The sequence below is a fragment of the Rhinoderma darwinii genome, chromosome 2 (assembly GCF_050947455.1).
Source record: "Rhinoderma darwinii isolate aRhiDar2 chromosome 2, aRhiDar2.hap1, whole genome shotgun sequence".
In the NCBI taxonomy this organism is placed as follows: Eukaryota; Metazoa; Chordata; class Amphibia; order Anura; family Rhinodermatidae; genus Rhinoderma; species Rhinoderma darwinii.
Window position 1 is genome coordinate 252,949,030 of NC_134688.1, and position 19,639 is coordinate 252,968,668.

At 41.1% G+C, this 19,639-nt stretch overlaps 1 protein-coding gene across 1 annotated transcript; it reads left to right on the forward strand.

Moving 5' to 3' along the window:
* Positions 1-1,152: 1,152 nt before the first annotated feature.
* Positions 1,153-16,501, forward strand: DCDC2B (doublecortin domain containing 2B). Its single transcript, XM_075850489.1, has 11 exons — positions 1,153-1,553; positions 3,376-3,433; positions 5,331-5,395; positions 10,978-11,109; positions 11,208-11,342; positions 11,461-11,497; positions 11,731-11,799; positions 11,901-12,051; positions 12,586-12,689; positions 16,034-16,096; positions 16,201-16,501. Exons 1-11 carry the CDS (start codon positions 1,273-1,275, stop codon positions 16,222-16,224), a joined length of 1,119 nt encoding a protein of 372 aa, XP_075706604.1. The 5' UTR covers positions 1,153-1,272; the 3' UTR covers positions 16,225-16,501.
* The last annotated feature ends 3,138 nt before the right edge of the window (positions 16,502-19,639 follow it).

Genomic DNA, 19,639 nt, shown 5'->3' on the forward strand with positions numbered 1-19,639 from the left:
AAACATTTACTGTACAGTACCCGTAGTCTTCTATGGGCCAAACAAATGGCAAAATTGTGTCCTTTTGGCATGACGAGTTTACATCTGGATGTATTTTTGAAGGCACTAAAAATTTTATGCTTTTCAGAATCCCAAGAAAAAGTATGAGATCAAAACTTTGCAAAGGCTTCAGAAAAAAACATGAGCGAAGCTGCCAGGAGCCAAAGTGGCACGGCATTTTCCTAGCGACGCTGCCAATTTGTTTGACGGGGTCACATCGGTCGGATCCCCACTTATCAGAGTTTGATGGCATAACCAAGCGATAAGGCTAGGTTTAAACCTAGAAGTATAGAAAGGTATACTGCAAAAAAACAGGGATGCAGTCGTCTGCCAACGATATGCGCTTTTTGAGGTTATAAAACGGTGAACAGATACTCCCATATAAAACAGTGGCATACTTTAAATATAGGTTTAAAAAAAACAGTTTCAAAAGTATGCAAAAATAAGGTGGAGTGCAAGGGGCAATATTGAACATTCGTAATTCTAAATGTTTTTCCCAGTTCTAATCTGGTGAATAATGATCTGTGCGGGTAGTCTGTTATAATCTGAAGTTTGTGTTATCAACGACTGATATGTGAAATTGAGGAAGAGCGCTTCTAGGGGTGTTTCAATTCTGCATTTGATAATATTTATCTGTTCATATCTTTGTAAGGGTAAATTCACACGAGGCAGGTTTGTAGAAATTTCTGTGACCGCCCCATTCATCTAAATAAGGCATTCAGAAATCCATGCACATGCTGCACAAACAACCCAATTTAGATGTATGGAATGTATTTTTTAGTAGCAGAAACTTCTGTATTAAATCTGCTGTGTGTGAATATGCCCTTATGCTATCGGCCAAAAATACTGTCGGAGAAGTGATCGGTTCCCATCTCAAAGCCTGCTTAAGAGTGAAAACCTCCACAAAATAGTTCCTTTTCCTTTGTATCATGTGTCAGTTGTGAAAATGTAGTAACACTATGTGTAATAATGACGTCTTGGAGCTCTTGTACTAGAGGCGTGGTTGGTGTAACTGATCACCCTCCTCTCTAACCTGTTATTGTCGCCTGGCAACAGCAAAGAGTCACAGCAACTGAATGATCGACAGGGAAAGCAGATCTGTGTGTGTCGGAATAACACTGTCAGATATTTCTTGTCACTTGGCAAAGTAATGACCAATTTGGGAACATTTTAGTTTTCTTTTATATTTGTTTTCTCCCCTATTTTGTATTTTTGTTTTTTTACATTTTGAGGATGAGCTCCCCTTCGGGGGTAAAGCTGGTTCCACATGGCAAAAAAATGCTTTTGTTTAGAAATGGGGACCCTTTTCACAATGGGCGCCGCATGGTTGTGAACGACAAGCAATTTATAACATTTGAATCTTTCTTAAATGAGGTAACTACCTCCATCCAAGCCCCGTCTGCTGTACGCAACATCTACACTCCACGCAATGGTCATCGTGTGACACAGCTCAACGACCTACTAAACAGGGGGCAGTATGTAGCTGCAGGAACGGAAAAGTTCCGAAAACTTGAGTGAGTATAAATAAGTACATTATGTGTTGTGCCATTGTTTCAGTTATATCCCTAAGCATATAATGTATTTTTCAGTGTATTACACGTATTACGAACTTAAATATGTAAAGTTTGGTGGGAGAGATATATATTGTAGTAATCGCTATTTATCGGGATCACCTTTGTTCGGACCAAAGGACCCTGGGCAATTATGCCACTTTTCTGGTGTAATTCCATTGAAAAGAATGCTGTTTATGTTGGAAACTATATTTATTAATCCTGCAAAAGTTTCCAACACTGTTCCATGCAGAAAAGTGGCGGTGAATTACACCAGATACCCAATCAACGTGCTCCATCATGGGACATGCAACGCAGGTTACACTGTGTTAATGTACTGGTGTATCGATAGACATTAGACTGATTCTACAAGATGCGCCCCACTGTGTCTGCATTAACATGCAAATCCGGCCCATTTCAGTAAATAGTTTTGCGCCAGATTCATATAGTAAAGTTTTTGATGCTATAAAGAGGAGCTCTGACTCTGCGGGACTCGACGCAGTCATGTATTATTACATGTTGCCTATTCAATTGAATGGGTCCCATGTAAAAAAACGCCACAAACCAAAACACTGTATGTAGACTTTCTCATGTTAAATAATAGACCTTCGACTGCAGGGTTTTTTTTGGGGAAAAAAACATGCGAAATAAACCCACGGTGAAAAACGGCACTGTAAATGCTGTGTGTGTGTGACTTGTAGTCAAGTTTATATAGCAGGTTGCAAACAAAGCAAATTGACCAGCAGCCAAATAAGTCCTTGCCTGTCCGGCACTCGCACTACATCCCTGTCTGATAGCAGGAGAGCTACTCCCTCTATAATCACAAAAAATACAACTCTAGCAACTTTTCTCTCATCCACTTCTCCTCACCAGCACCCAGACCTTCTTCCAGGAGACAAGAATAAAATAATAATTTTCACGTTTTGTTTTTTTGTTAAAATTTGAGCTAAGGCTGTGTTCACATCAGCGTTGCCCTTCCGTTGAAGAGTTCCGTTCGAGGTTTCCGTCGGGTAACCCCTCAACAGAAAGGCAAACGGAAACCTTAGGTTCGGTTTCTCTCACCATTGATGGTCAGGGAAACCGAACCTAAGGTTTCCGTTTTCCTTTCTGTTGAGGGGTTACCCGACGGAAACCTCCAATGGAACCCTTCAACGGAAGGGCAACGGGTAACTTTGCTAAAGGTTTCCGTTTGTCACCGTTGTGACAGGGTTCCGTTGTTTTGACGGAATCAATAGCGCAGTCGGCTGCGGAAACCATTAGCAAAGTATCAGTCACCATTGAGATGAATGGTGATGCAAACCAAAGCTATGGTTTCCGTTTGCCTTTCTGTTGAGGTGTTCCCCCGACAGAAAGCTCCGACGGAACCCCAACGCTGATGTGAACAGGCCCTAACTTCCTTTCTTGTGGTTCTCTGACAGATACGCTAGAACGGAAGCCGCAACGCAGATGTCAACGCAGCCGAATTGCTTTCTCTTGCTTATTGGGAAGTCAATTCTTACTTTTATTCCTATGGAGATCATTGGATACAAAACTTGCCAACGCTAGGATCTCTAAGTTTTTGTGTTTTAGTTACATAAATGTCCATTAACCCTTAGTTCATTCGTATTGCACGTCACTTGAAAATCTACCGCCACCCTCAGGCCTTGTGCAGTTGTCCCTAATGAAACATGTCCTGACAATAGACCCCTTAGCATGTCGTGGGGTTTTATAGTCTTATTTTATGGCATTTCTGATGAGTCACATGACCCTGCATATCTAATCTTGTGTATTTAATATATTATGATAGTTACCTTCATACTGAGGTCAAGCCACCTGTCCGCACACAAGTCAGAGAGATCCAACTGGTAAGATCCGATTCGTCTTTATTTTTTATATTGTTTTGTTTACCAATTTTGATGTATATTCGCACTTACATTCCGAGATTTTTTTATTAACATAACTTGGATAGGAAAATGACCTTTCTAGCAGTTTCCATTTCGGCACACAATGCATATTTGAATCTGTAAAGATCCATTGGTGAATTGTAGATATTTGCTTCACATCTGTCTCTGGTTTTCCCGAACTACAATTCCACTCCAAGTACAGAGGGAAAATTCTAAGGTCTCTATAAGGGTCATTCTTGCCTCTACTAACCTCGTCTGTAGCCATAGAAAATCCTCAAATTTTAAACTACACATCTTATGTATATGAAAAGAAACCTTAGACAATAGTACATCCATTTTAGATTGTTTTTTTTCTTTACAATTTTTATCACTTTAGTCCTAATAATTACAAAATCACATATATAGAAATCAAGCCCTGTTTGCCATAAAATCACTTAAAATGTTTTTTTTGGCTCATAAGACTCCTAAATACCTTGGTCACAAAGCGATCCAAAACAGGAGCAGAAATCTAAAAGAGTATTTCATGTTATATTTGTGCATTTCATTCACTCAGGATTTTTTTTTATATAAATCGTTTCTTCATTATATAATGAAAAGCTGTGCTACTTTTCTGTTCCTCACCATTTTCAAGATCTCCACTTGCTGTCCGTGAATAGACACGTTCATTATTTACATTCAGATTCTGAAAAACCTCCCTGATCTTGTCCAGCAGACGCCGTTGCACATGTCATTACATGAAAGAGCTGTGATGCACTGTAACAGGCAAGGTTTCCGCTTCTGGATATAAACCAGAATGTTTCAATTCACTGACAGCAAAGGGGGGAAATTATGAAGAATTAAAGCAAAAAAGTAATTAGAAAACCGTATAATGCTTTATAATACTATGATTAGAGTGTCCCTATCATTTATTCCTCAAAGGGAGCATGATGGAGCCTCCAGAGGAAACTGGATGATGCCTGAAGAGTCTCATGTACAGCTATGGGTCAGACGGAAACAACTGGATGTTTCCATCAATCCCGTAGACTTTGAATGGTGCGGCAGTGCGCATGCTGGACCACGGCTCCATTCAAGTCCTCACTTCAATCGAGTGCAAAAACATATTTTTTTTGGTGCATCAATCCAGTTTTTACAGGATTTGCCTACAATCTAATGTTTATGGGGCCTGTCATATGGTCCACAAATGTTTGTCGTCTGGGAATCAAGGATCTGATATTCAACCAATAGGCTTATCCCCCTTGCTGTATTAAAACAACTTGTATATTCGGCTGTAGGGGAGTCTGGGTGATGGCTGTTGGCAAATCGATCATACAGCTGATAGATGTTGCAAGTCTATGGCCAACTAGGAGTCCCTGCTAATGCTGGCCTGTCCCTTTTATACATGGGTAGTACGTTGAGCACTGGAAAATAGCTCTAGTACTTTCGGCAAAGATTTTCGAGACACATACTACAAGTTAAAAGTGCGTTTTAAATATACAGCATACACCTACAGGTTATACATGGTTACTTCACTGTTCTGCTTTATGTACTCAGAACCACTTGTATTTCACAGAGCCAGGACAAAAATTCCCAGAATGTTCCGCTTTCCCAAATACTTCCTCCATACATGACCCTTCCACCCTCTCTGCTAGCTATTCTCATTGTGCATACCAGGATTGGTCTTCCTCCCTTTGATGAGTCAAAAGTCCAAAGGGAGAGGTGTGTGAATTAGGTCAGCAGGAAGGGTGTTAGGGTGTTTATCTGGTGTCATGGTGTTCAGAAATGAATGAATGAAGCTTTCAGGAAGGGCATGCACAAAACATACTGAAATATAATTAATGTTGGCAGAGATATATTCCCACCCTAATCTTTGTTTCCCCAGATTTCTCGCAAGCTGAAAGTCACAGGCCGCTGGAGGGAGGAATCTCACCTTCCCTGCATAATTCAGTGAGTACATTTATAAAGCTTAAAGCAGTAAAGCTTGACATATTTTTAAAGGGAATCTGACACATTGAACATTCTGCCTGATCTGCATCCAGCATGTTATAGAGCAGGAGGAGCTGAACAGATTGATATATAGTTTTGTCAGAAAAGGTTAAGTATAACTTCTAATTTATTCATTTAAATCCCTGTTCATTCTGGGCTTTAAAGTCCAGTGGGCGTCCTAAACAGTGATTGGCAGCTATCTCTGTATGCATGCTCATTCAGGAAATGCTGTCAATCATTGAGTAGGACCGCCCACTGGACTCTTCAGCCCACAGCAAACAGGGATTTAAATAAATGAATTACAAGTTACACTATATCTATATACTCCTCCTGCTCTAGAACATACTGCCTGCAAAACAAAACACAAAGTTAGTCAGCATATCCTAACAAAATGACAAATGTGCAGGTGCACTTACGCTGTGACTGCAAACAATACAAAACAAAAACACTGCAGCAGCACTCTACAAGCACCAAGACCGTCAAATGCTAGACATAGATTATTGAAAAATTGCATTGCTGCTATGTTTATTATTCTTACAAATGTGAGGTTCTTAGCGCACATTTTTATCCAGCTGTGTGATTCAATTTTCCACAACAAGGTGACCTCTTTTAAGTGGGTCCCTAACCTAAACAGACCTCTCTCCTGTGCCTAAGCCTGCGGAAGGAACTCTGGGGATGTAGAAACCGCTTCACTCTAAATAAAACAGCGTAAAATAAAACACAGCACGTGTTTACCGCTCAGACGGCACTGGTTAAGCAGTCCAACTTGTAGTCGGTATGGACACTCTGTCCCAGTAAAATGCAATAGACCATCTGCGATCCAGTGAGGGTGTGGATGGTTATTCTTATACCTCTAGTTCCACAGAGCTCCGTACAGTCTCCCAACGTTCACAACTCCTGGTAGGACAAGATCCTATATCTCTAGTAGGTAAAAAAAAAAAGGAAGAAACATAGTGCAACACCCTCTGGAAACTGTTCGCTCCACTCACAAGGATAACAATGAATAAAAGCATCAAATATGTAAAACGATAAGAGTTCGTAAGCAGCACACCATACACTCTCGACCGACCCTTCCTCTAGGGCGAAACTCGCGGTCGGGCGAGAGTGTTTGGCGTGCCACTTACGAACTCATCATTTTACTTATTTGATACTTTTTTTCATTGTTATCTTTGTGAGTGGAGCGAACAGTTTCCAGAGGGTGTTGCACTATGTTTCTTCCTTTTTTTTTACCTACTAGAGATATAGGATCTTGTCCTACCAGGAGTTTTGAACGTCGAGAGACTGTACTGAGCTCTGTGGAACTACAGGGATAAGAATAACCATCCACACCCTCACTGGATCGCGGACTATCTATTGCATTTTACTGGGCGAGAGGGTCCATACCGACTACAAGTTGGACTGCTTAACCAGCGCTGTCTGAGCGGTAAAACCGTGCTGTGTTTTATTTTACTTTGTTTAGGGTGTTTTTGGATACCACCCAATTTATTTTACCTGCTCCGGTCTGAGTTATACACATTGTTGATATTAGAGCCAGGAGAAACTAGTATATTTATATTTTTAAATAAAACAGCATAGGGAAGAATGGGAAAAGTGCACGGCCAAAATGGGGCAGTCGCCATTCCGAAATGTTCAACGCAAGACACAAAAAGTTGGTCCGTAGATCCTAACAGAACAACATAAATGTGCAGTATATTGACCACCAAATGCTGCAAGTTAAAATAATCCATTTATAGCATTTGGTGTTCTTGGCACTTGCAAAGTGCTTTTGCAATGGTTTTTTAACATCAGACGGCTTTCATCAGTGTGACAGGTTCTCTTTATAGACAATCCAGTAAGTGTCATCCTAGGTGCAGTGTACCTGAAAGATAAAGGAGAATAAGGATTATTCATATTAACATATATTATGTACTGTAAAAAAATCTTGCTGATCCAAATGGTGCCCGTTTCAGGGGGAAATTTCATTTCAGCACTAGTGCATTTTAAAGGTCAATGAAATAGCCAGTGGCAGTGGCATTGCTGCTGCGGTACCTATAGAGTAGATGTGCCAAATGATGAAAAGTAGTAGGACCAGACAGAATGGAAACCTCTTCTTTTTTTTTTTTTTTTTTTTCAGCTAAATATCTCTGCAATATATCATGTCTTCGTTTCATGAATTATGATCAAGTAATTCATCACATCTTTTGTATAATTTGCTTACTAGAAATAATTTAATCCTCAATTAAGAAATTCCTGACATGTCATATTCAGCTAGCCAGAAACTACTGGCACAAATGACAGCCAAATATTTAGATCAATATACCACATTACTATGCATATATTCCTAACTTTCAATTAGTAAAATCAGTACAAGCTATGGTACAATAGGTTCTACTCTTTAGGGGTTCTGTGTTTTAATACCCAGAGGCGGCAACTGGGGTTTAGTTTTCTAATATATACTCTGTCCTAATTCTGTCTTCTCACAGTAATCAAGAGGGCAGAATCAGGAACGGGTGCCTTTGTAGGACCCCTTTAATTAAGAATGTATAAATCAACTGTTAGAGGGGTTGTCCTCTGTCCAGATGATAAACTGCTGCAATCGGCTGGCAACTATTCATGTCTCGTGCAGCGACACTTCTGGAAAAATGAAGCATTTTCTAATGTAGTCTGTGTAATGCATTGACTATTTGAGTCCTTCTGAGGGAGAGACACTTTCTGCAGGGCCCCCCTTCCTCTGGTTAATAGAGGAAAGGGGTTCTCAATCTTTTTCCACTGGGGCCTCGCCAGCTAGAACATGGGTATTCCTGGGCCTTATATAATAGTGAAAAAGTATCGTCCAGCACTCGATCTAATAAAAACAAACGTTTAATTCATCTATTTAAAACCAGGTAAAACATTCCTAGGACGGACGCGATCTTGTTTTAAATAGATGAATTAAACATTTTTGTTTTTATTGGATGCAGGACGATACTTTGACTATTTTTTTATTGCTTCCTCTGCTCCCAATGCAGAGATCTTCTGTCTGGCGCACCGAATAGGATTCTAGCGTGGTGTCTGCAATATCTCAGGTGCATGGTGAGCGGACCCACAATTATTTTTGTGTTTCATTTCCGGGCCTTACCATTAGTCATAAACCATGCCAAACTTTTTTTAAATTGATCAATTTATCTTTTATCTCCTTTTTATGCTTTTATCTCAGTGTAACAGTAAAATGAGAGAAGTCAGTTATGTTGCTTAAAGGGAACCTGTCACCAGCATTTCACCTATTAAACCAGCAATACCTGGTGCTAGTGGGTGAAAAATCATTTCTATATAACCTATAATTGTCTTCTTAGTCGGCTCTGTTGCTTTAGTATTCAGTTTTTTAGTGTTCGCACACCGTATGCTAATGAGCAGAAAAGAGTCAGATCTTCGTTTGAAAAAGAGTCAAATCTTCGTTTGAAAAAGAGTCTTAACTCTTATCTTCATTCCTCAAGTCTTTCCGCGTTTACCCCGCCCCTGTACTTTTGATTGACAGCTCGTCGCCTTTCCCCAGCACACACAATCCCGTGCTTGTGCATTGATGTCCTCTTCTGGTGTGTGCGCACAAAGGGACACCTGATTATTATGATAAAATGCTCAAAATTTTGCAGACCGTTATTTACAGTTGGAGGAGGAGTTTAGGAGAGGGGATAACGGTAATGAACTTTTGACAGCAGCGGCCAGTGACGGATAAGTAAAGTTCAATAGGTCAAATTCTGGTGACAGGTTCCCTTTAACCATAGATTTCTGCAAACATGCAAAGTCCTGCGCAGCTTATAATGACTTCTGTCTAAGCTTTTAACTGCCAGCTGTGCTTCACCAACAACAGGCAGGGGATGCCCGACCAGTTTGGCCATCCTCAGAAATTAAGAAGCACTTCTCTAAAGCATACATCTCAGAAGAAGGGATTTTATATAGACAAAAATGAATCTTCTTTCTAGCACCAGAAATGAGATGTTTAAGACCTCATGCATACGACCCTAAGGGTATTTACGGTGCGCTTATGCAGATTTGTAGTCATCCACAAGTCTGGCACGCTGTCCGCAAATACGGTCCATAGTGCATCCCTATTTACGGATCCGCAAAAAAAAAAAAAGGGAGACTACAAATGATGTCACCAACATGTGTCAACCCCTTGCAAAGGTCTCGATGGTAAATCCCTTGCCATTGCATAGCCACGCTGCTGCAATTACGGACGGCTATGGATACACATCCATAGCCGTCCGCAATAGCCGAAGCACCCATAGACTTCTATGGGCGAGTTTGTGCCGCAATTGCGGACAAGAATAGGACATGTTCTATATTTTGCGGATCATTTCTATGGCCCAAACACACATATGTAAATATACGGAGAGGCCAATAGAAATGAATGGGTCCGAAATTTCATATGTAATTACGGATGAAAACTATGGTCATGTGCATGGGGCCCAAGACAGGAGGATAAGGAAGACGTAGGCACTTTGATTTTCCCATGGCTCCTCTAGTACCAGAAAGCTGATCAAGGCAGTAATTCTGATAATGGAAGTATATTTGAAAATGGTTATATATTCAGCTCCCAAATATTTAAGTTTATGTTTGTCAGGTCCTTGTACAGTAAACGTTTCTCTTGGCTACAGTCTGAATTTACTAGGCTAAAGGCCTGTTCACATCACCGTTCGCTTTCCGTTCAGGGGTTCCGTCTGAGGTTTCAGTCGGGTGAACCCCGCCACAGTCGACTGCGCTATTGATTACTTCGGAAAAACAGAAACCTGCCGGAATGTTGACAAACGGAAACCATTAGCAGTGTTTCCGTCACCATTGATATCAATGGTGATGCAAACGGAAGCTGTGTTTTCCGTTTAACCTTCCATTGCAGGGTTCACCCGACTGAAACCTCAGACGGAACCCCGAAACGGAAAGCGAACGGTGATGTGAACAGGCCCAATAAAGCCGATATCCATCTTTTTCAAGCTTTTTAGATTTCACCTGTGACTGTTACATACTGTATAGAACAAAATATAGCCAAAATAGTTATAACAATAAAGGATATTACATGATTAGTCTAAATTTCCATTTCTCCTTGAAACATCTCTGGTCCAGATGCATCTGAGCAGATATTGAGGGGATTAAACAGTTGCATAAGGGGTCATTCAGGCGAGCGTGATTCCGGTCCGTGTGCTGATCATTGAAATAACGTACAGCACATGGACCCTATTCACACATGCGTGAATTTTCACGCAGTGAGTGTCCTATATTGGTTCGTTTTCACGCACCTAGTCGCCCATTGAAGTCAAAGGGTGCGTGAAAACCACGGACAGCACACGGATGCCCATCCGTGTGCTGTCCGTGTTTTACGAATCAATTACATTAAAAATAAGTGCTTGCGAGTGAGAGAAAAACACATGCCACACGCAAAGCACACTGATGTAAAATGCAATGTACACGGACAGATTTAAGTGCGTTTTTTACGCGCGGAAATCTGTCACGCTCGTGTGAATGTAGCCTTACGCTTATTCTGATCACAATTGTTTTATCTAATTTGCCATTTCTATTTCTACTTTTGTCAGCGTTTTTCGCAATGGAGATCTTATGACCCCACCTCTCCGAGTTCTTATACCACCAAGTATCTTGAAGGAATGGGAGCTGGTCTTAACCCTCCTTACTGAAAAGGCCAACTTGTACAATGGAGCTGTTAGAAAGTAAGTGAAGATTATGGGCACAGAATAGCAATGTATCTTCCTTTTTTTTTGTGCATGGTTATGCGGATACAGGATAGACTAATGCTCTGCTTCTTTAGGCTCTGCACTTTAGATGGAGTTTCTATCTCATGTGGAGCTGAGCTGGTGTCTGGAGAATATTATGTTGTTGTTGGATCAGAGAAATATAAATGCCTCCCGTATGAAGAACTTCTAACTCCACCTGGAGGCAACAAGTACAGACACTAAGATATTTCAACTTATTATTTTCTCGAAGACTTTCCTTACCTTTTATTCTTTCTGTTACGTGTTATTAGGAATATTTACTTTTGCCTTATATCATCTTTACTTTAGGAATCGCACTGGTGTTAAGCGCAGGATTCCTAATGTGGTAAGTAGGACGTACTTTGTTAGCCTGTCAATGTTATACAACACAGATGAAGCTTTACTTCTGTCACAACATAGCTCGACCTGATCAGCAATAACCAATAAGTCATTGAATATACTGTCCCGTTTTTGGTAATTTCTGATGGTTGTAGTACAATACATTTTTGTTAAATATTTTTTTGTATACACCAATTTCTTATTGTAGGCTATTTTAAAGTGCTATATCTTATTTTTAAGGAGGGCAAGGTCTATAGTGTATCACAGGATGGAGTTAGTGACTCTGCTCTTAATAACTCACCTACTCAGGTACAATAGTTTTTTGTAGCGATGAGTTTGAATTGTGAAGTAAGTAGAACCTTTGTAAACCTACAGATTAATACTGTTCTTGCATTTATCTCCCCTCCCAGGGAGATAACCGTAGGATCTATTCCACAGGTGCATCGCCAAATTTTTCCAGTGTCAAACACAAAACTGATGGGGAGAATTCCGTTTTCTATGCTAAACCAGTAAGGGTGCGTCCAACTCAAAAACAAAAAGCTAATGAGGAGGAAACCAAAGGTACTCTTATGTCAAACTGACAATGATTGTAGCTGTGAAACTCTTTTAAACATATGAATTAGTCAAATAGGTTTTCTGGGGCATTGATATTGCTGACGTTTTCTTAGGATATTTCTAATATCAGATCGGTGGGGTTCCGACTCCCGGCATCCCCTCGGATCATATGTGTGAAGGGGCTGCAGCGCTCCAGTCAGTGCTGAGACCACTTCATTGTTTAGCAGGCACAGCGCCGTAGATTTGGTAGCGGGCCTGGTATTACTGCTAAGACTCATTCTCTTGAATGGAACGGGGATGCAGAGAGTTGCAGTACAAAATGTATGGCGCTGTGCCTGGTAAACAATGATCGGGACTAGGCTGACCCTTCACTCAACTGATTGGAAGGGGGGGCAGATGTAGAACCCCCACCAATCTGATATCGCGTGGCTACCCTAAGGATAGACCATCAATATCAGAGTCCCAGAAAAACCCTTTAAATCATTTGCATTAATAATGTGCTGTTTTTACACTGGCACTAATACTAATTGTTTTCAATAGAAGAAGGTGGAGTATTTAAAGTCAAAGAAACCCGACATGAATTACAAGGAGCTCAAGAAGTAAAGGAAGATGCACATACAAAAGTAGAGGTCCCTATAGATCAGGTACAATCCTATATATTATGTATTACTATAATTGTAATCACTATAAAGATAATTTGTATTCCTTTCCTAACCGTCTATTTCAAAGGTCAGCAACCTGTGGCACCGGTGCCACGGCCAGCACATGGGGCATGGATTGCTGGAACACTTCCCTCTCCTGGTGTCCAACGCTGAACACAGGAAGAGAGCAGAGCTTCATTATGCGGTTGGCGGCGTTGATCACCAGGAGAGAGCAGTGCTTCATTGTGTTTGTTGCTGCTGAACACTTGGCAAGCACACAATTCAGCACTGCTTTCCTGGTGTTCACTGCAGAGAAGCCAATAGAAATAGATTTCTGCCCTGCCTCTTCGGAAAGGAGCAGAGCCTCTGCAGTAGCATGGCTGTATAGCTGAGAAGACTCCTCCGCTTGTTAGGACATAAAAGCTCCATATCAAAGGTCAGCATCTTGTGCCACCGGTGTCATAGTCCGCACGTGGGGCATGGTTTGCCGGCACACTTCCCTTTCCCGGTGTCCAACACCGTTGTATGCTTGCCGGCACTGAACACAGGGAGGGGAGAGAGAGCAGCGATTGATTATGCGCTTGGCGGCGCTGATCACCAGGAGAGAGCAGTGCTTCATTGTGTTTTTCGCTGCTGAACACTTGGCAAGCACTGGTGTTCAGCGTTGCCAAGCGCATAATGAAGTGCTGCTCTCTCCTGGTGATCAACACCGCAAGGACAGAGTTCAGTAACCGCTCTGTAAAAGAAAAAGTTAACAAAAGTTAGCAACTATCTCTCCTAAGTGCTCCCCCCAAGCTGGTGTTCAGTAGCAGTGGTCTCTTTTATGTGCACCCCCAAAATCTGGTGTTCAGTAGTCGCTCTCATTCCTGTGTGCAGCGCCCCTAAGCTTGTGTTGAGTAGCCTCTGTCTCTCTTATGTGCGCCCCACCGCAGCTGGCTTTCAGTAGTCTGGTATGCACAACAAATGGATTATCTATACAAAGAAAGTCAGAGACAAGGGTCACACTGAAATGTAAAATGAATTAACTAATTAATTGGTTTATGTCCCATACGTGGTACCAGTTGGTCTTATATGACTTTCATGTTTGCATGGTACACTGAATACTCCATCTTTGATTTTTTTTTATTTTTATCGGCACGCCATACAAATAAGGTTGCCTACCCCTGGTCTGTAAGTTACTTATTAACCTGATGCATGTGTACATTATAATATATAACACTAAGGCCTCATGCACATGACCGTAAGTGTTTTTACTGTCTGCAAATACTGATTTGACGGCTACACAAATCCGTGGCCTAAAAAAATGAATCGGTCTGCAATTTCATCCGTAATTAAGGATGAAAACTACGGTCGTGTGCATAGAGCCTGAGCATATACTGTGTAACAGAGATCTCCAAATTTGACTGACATGGCTTCCTTTAGCTCCCATTAGAAACAAAATATAAAATTATAATATAAGATAATTACAGGCTCTTATTGTTCATTGTCTTGGTTGGGTTCTTTTTTGCAGTTAGTTAAGAGCCCGTATAATTGGAATTCATTGGCTGGTTCCTACTGTTTAAGGCCTCATTTACACGAGCGTAATATACGCGCGTTCGACGCGCGTGCTTTTTACACGTGTCGTACGCACCTATATTACTCTATGGGGCAGTTTAGACGATGCGTGAATTTTGCGCAGCGTGAGTGCGTTGCGTAAAACTCACGACATGTTCTATAATCGTGCGTTTTTCACGCAACACGCACCCATTGAAGTCAATGGGTGCGTGAAAGCAACGCATGGCTACTGCGTTGCATGCGCGAAAATCACGCAAGAGCTGTCAAAAGGATGAATGTAAACAGAAAAGCACCACGTGCTTTTCTGTTTACAAACATCCAAACGGAGTGTCAAATTAGAGATGAGCGCACCGAACTTAACCGGGTTCGGCCGAACTCGTTTTGACCGAACCCGGCAAAAAATGTTCGGGTACGCGACGTCAGGAGACAGTCACTGCCCACGGTGCTGAAAGACTTAAACTGTTTCAGCACCATGGACAGTGACTTTCGATCACAATATACATATACGTGTAAAAAAAAAAAAGAAGTTCGGACTTACCGATAAGTCCCGGCTCCTTCCTCCAGTCCGACCTCCCGGGATGACAATTCAGGCCAAGTGACAGCTGCAGCCAATCACAGGCCAAGCACAGCCTGCAGCCAATCACAGGCTGCAGCGGTCTCATGGACTGCCGTGTCATCCTGGGAGGTGGGGCCGGATGACAAGAGAGCGACGCGTCACCAAGGCAACGGCCGGGAGACCGGACTGGAGGAAGCAGGAAGTTCATGGTAAGTTTGAACGTCTTTTTTTATTCACAGGTTGGTGTATATTGTGATCGGAACTCACTGTCGAGGGTGCTGAAAGAGTTACTGCCGATCAGTTAGCTCTTTCAGCACCTTGGACAGTGACGGGCGTCGACTAGCCTCATCTCTATGATGGCGGCTGCGCGAAAATCACGCAGCCGCGCATCATACACGGATGACACACGGAGCTGTCAAATGCCTTTTGCGCGCGCAAAACGCAGCGTTTTTTGCGCGAGCAAAACGCACACGCTCGTGTAAATCAGGCCTAACACTTTTTAGGGCCTATTGTCTTTTGTGCATTTGAATATGCCCCTCCTAGTGAATTTTTGCTTTTTCAGTACATGGGGTAATACAAAATGAGGCATTATATACATAGCAACTCTGGTCACCCACACCACATATATTTTTTATCTAATGACTATGAACGTTTTTTGTTCTGTCTCAGATTCTTCACAAATTACAGCATCCTTAATTTTATAGTTTAATAATGCAAAGCTTTCCTTATGTCACCATATTATTATTTTAATCCAGTTAGGCTACATTCAGATGAGCGTAGGCAACCTCAGACGTGAAAAACTGACGACGTCCTATTTTTTTCACTGACCCTTCACTCTCTGTTGAAACAACGGTCATGCGAACGGCCCCATTAAAATACATGAGTCCGTGTGACAGCCGCCGTCACACGGACGTGATACACGCTCGTCTGAATGAGCCCGTAGCCTGACATTCAGTAAAGGCGTTGCCTTGTTTCGAAAATCCAGTTTAAAACATCCTATTGGAGAACTATTGAGTTAATAGAAGAGCGTTCCCTGTTCAGCACTCTCACCTATTAGACAGAGGACCTGGCACGTCCATGCATTACAATTGGTTACAGCAGCGGGACACATTGTGATCTGCTTATCGTCGGGGGAACCTTCTAACAAAAAGGGACAACTCTTTTGAGTTTAATATTTAAAAAAAATTAAATTAGTTTTCTAAAGACAAATTATTTTGGTCTTTGGATTTGATCACAGAGGGAAGCAGAGATTGTGCCGGAGGAAAATATTCACCTGAAGAAAGGAGCACAGCCCAAAAAGGTATGTGTAGCAAGTATACATCAAAGATGACATTGAATACATAGGGACATACATGATAGTGGGTTATTTTTCTGTTCTTCCTTATATTCCTGTCTTTTCTTTAGGCAATAAAGTCTGAATACCAGTGACATTCACATTCCTCACCAGAAGGAAACAAGGAAGAGACACCATGAATCTGTAATGAGCACAGCCTATATTCTTTGTTCAATAATATATAATTTTTGGAAATATTCTGACTTCATACATTATTTTCCATGAGGTCCTGAACTCTTATAGTTGTTCCATAAAATAATATGTTCCATATGTTACCCGTTTCTCATAACATTGTGACGAAAGAGAGATATAGCACAAGTCTCCAATGTTTTATTATTTTAAAATTTCTGTTTTGGCCATTTAAGATGAAGAAAGATGTCTAACGTATGTTGTAAAAATACTTTTACTAAATAAAATAAATATTTCTCTTGTCTTGTGTAGCTATAAAGTATACATGACTTACACTCCAAAAGCAGGACTTTAGCGTTTGATGTTTTCTCAATGTTTCCATTTGGAAAATGAAAGATTCAATATACTAAAAAGTGCACTGAATCTTTAATAATTGTGATGAATGTAGAGGAGTTTATAGACATTTTTCCTTCGAGATTATAGACTTTTTCTGCTGATTGGTAAATGAGGGGCAATAGAAGTGATGACTTGGGATTTCAGAGATCCAGAGTCCGTTGATAACCTACCGCAACTCCTAACAGGGGTGTTAAGTTTTCCATGTAATGGGTTCTAAATTTAGGTGTTAGATTCAGGCTACATGCACACGACTGATTGTATTTTGTGGCCTGTAATCAACAGATACGTTGTAATCTGTGTTTCATTCATGTGTTCTCTGTATTCATTCCGTATATTTCATAGGTTTGACTTGAATGAGCAAAACAGCCGCAAATACGGACAGGAATAAGACGTGCTCCTAGTTTTGCGGCGCTCTATCCTACGGCCCGCACACAGATCAGTGGAAACCATGGTCGTGTGCATGGGGCCATTAGATATGAATGGGTCGGGTGGATGATACACGCGTACAGGTGCCATGTGAAGATCTCCCTATGAAGTGTGTCACATCTTTTAAATACTTGGGTGTGGAAGTCGCATTGAACTTGGAGGACTTTGAAAAATTTAATTTGACCCCTTTACTGGCCCAATTTAAACTTAAGCTTGATGTTTGGCGTAAATTATATCTCTGTCATTGGCAAATGTAATTTAATTAAAATGATATGGATGCCCCAATTGTTATATCTTTTACACAATGCACCTATATGGTTATCACAACGCTTTTTCTATAAGGTCAACAGATTGTTTCGACCCCTCATTTGGAATACGGGACACGCACGCATAAAGTTGGAAACGCTGCAAAGAGATAAGACGGGCGGAGGTCTGGCTGTTCCTAATCCCCGATTATACTATTTGGCTTCTCAGCTGCAGCATCTCCGAGGTTGGGATATTGATGAATCAGCTGATTCCATTAGACTGTTGCTACAACACTTCTTATGTTCAGATTCCCTATATGAGGCGCTAGAGGCACATAAATTCCAACGGCCTACAAAAAAATATCTGACACTGTATTTGATGCACAAAATATGGTGGTGTGTTAAAACTATGCAAGGTATTAAAGGATGTACACAATATACAGCTATTTGGGATACGCCTTGGTTATCTCATGAACACTGACAGATTTTGCTCTGTGGAAGAACAATGGGGTACATAGAATAGAGCAGTTGTTGGAAAATCAGGAACTGAAGCTATTCTGTCTGCAATCAGAATTTGGTCTTCCTCATACTCCATTTTATAAATATCTTCAGGTGCGTATGGAATGGAGAATAGGAATACAGCTGTCACAGTAACGGACAATGTCCTGATAGGAGTCATTGGCAAAGCCAAATCGCACCTCTGGTCTTATATCCCTTCTGTACAAAAGCCTTCTGACAAGGTTTTTAGATGGTTTTCCTTCCTTGTTAAAGAGTAAATGGGAAAGAGATCTTGGGCCCATAGAAGAAAGTCAGTGGGGGGGGATATATTATTGCGGATTCCTAAATTGTCTATGAATGAAGCACACCGTATTTCTAATACATCGTGTTTATAGAACACCAGCATTTCTGACTGATATTGGTCTCAGGGATTCCCCCGACTGTCCCAGATGTGGTGGGGCACCTGGCACATTGATACGTATGATGTGGCAATGTGTGCAGCTGCGACAGTTTTGCTCTGAGGTGGTGGACACTATCTCTTCTGTATACCAGGTGTCGGTGGATTTCACTCCGTTTGTATGTGCTTTGGGATACGTGGAGGACATCTCTGTTTCTGAACATGTAAACTTAGCGGTTGCTCGTATGTTGTATATGGCTAGGAAGCTTAATGCACAACATTGGCAGGATGATCGACCACTTACGCTATTGGAATTTTGTAGCAAAGTCACGTGGCTAACACGTATGTAAAAATAAATTTACACAGCTAGGAACACACATATGATTCAAATATGGTCCCTGTGGGTGGAGAGACGGGGTCTGAATTTGTCACCTGATGCTGCGGCTGAGATTAATTCGGGAACGTGATAGTCTTGTAGACAGAGCGTGCTGTGTAGGGTAACCTGAATGGCAAAGGGGGGGATCTTAGTGCTTAATGTATCTGTATACCATGGATTTATATATGTGCTTATATTATGTATTCGTAACAATATATACTCTGGAAGAAGGGGGAGAGGGTGTTTGCATTTGGTTTGTGATGATGTATCACAAATGTTTTATTTTTTGTTGAAAATGAAAATAAAAAATTACTTTATTTAAAAAAGAAAAAAATATTAATGGGTCGTGTGCTATCCGTTGAACAACGGATAGCATATGGACATAAAACACCGGTTGTGTGCACACTGGGCCTTCGACTTATGTCAATGAATGGAAAATTCTTATCAGTTAAAATTTTCACACATTCTTCTTTCTGTCATCCTTAAAATTACATTTCAGTATTGACATTTTCAAATCTGTCATCGTGTCATGGTCCAGAGAAACGTTTACCCATGATTGTATCCAGCTTCTTTGTTATTGTGTGTCTGTGTAGATTTATCCTGTAGTTTCTGCAAAGTGTCCTCGATATAGATTCCTCCATTTGGGCACCTTGTACACAGTATCATGTACACCACATTGGAGGATGTACATGAGAAGAGTCAGTGATTTTATAGTCCAGTTGTGTGTTGGATATACGTAGACTGTGGTAAGATGTAGGTACAGGTCTTGTATTTTTTACTAGTTTGAAGCCTATCAGATTACAAACAGAAGGAGTATAATAGTAGGGTGCCCATTCTGGTCACATATAACCTCCACATGAGCATCTTGAGGAAAACAGTCACCAAACCTAAGGAACATCTTTTTCAAAAGTGCCCTCTCATTACAATCAGAGACTGGCACCTTCCCTTTATAACAGTAAAAAATGCAAGATCTGTACCCACATCTCAACATACTCAGTCCACATACACAACAAGACTATAAAATCACTGGCGTGTTCTCATGT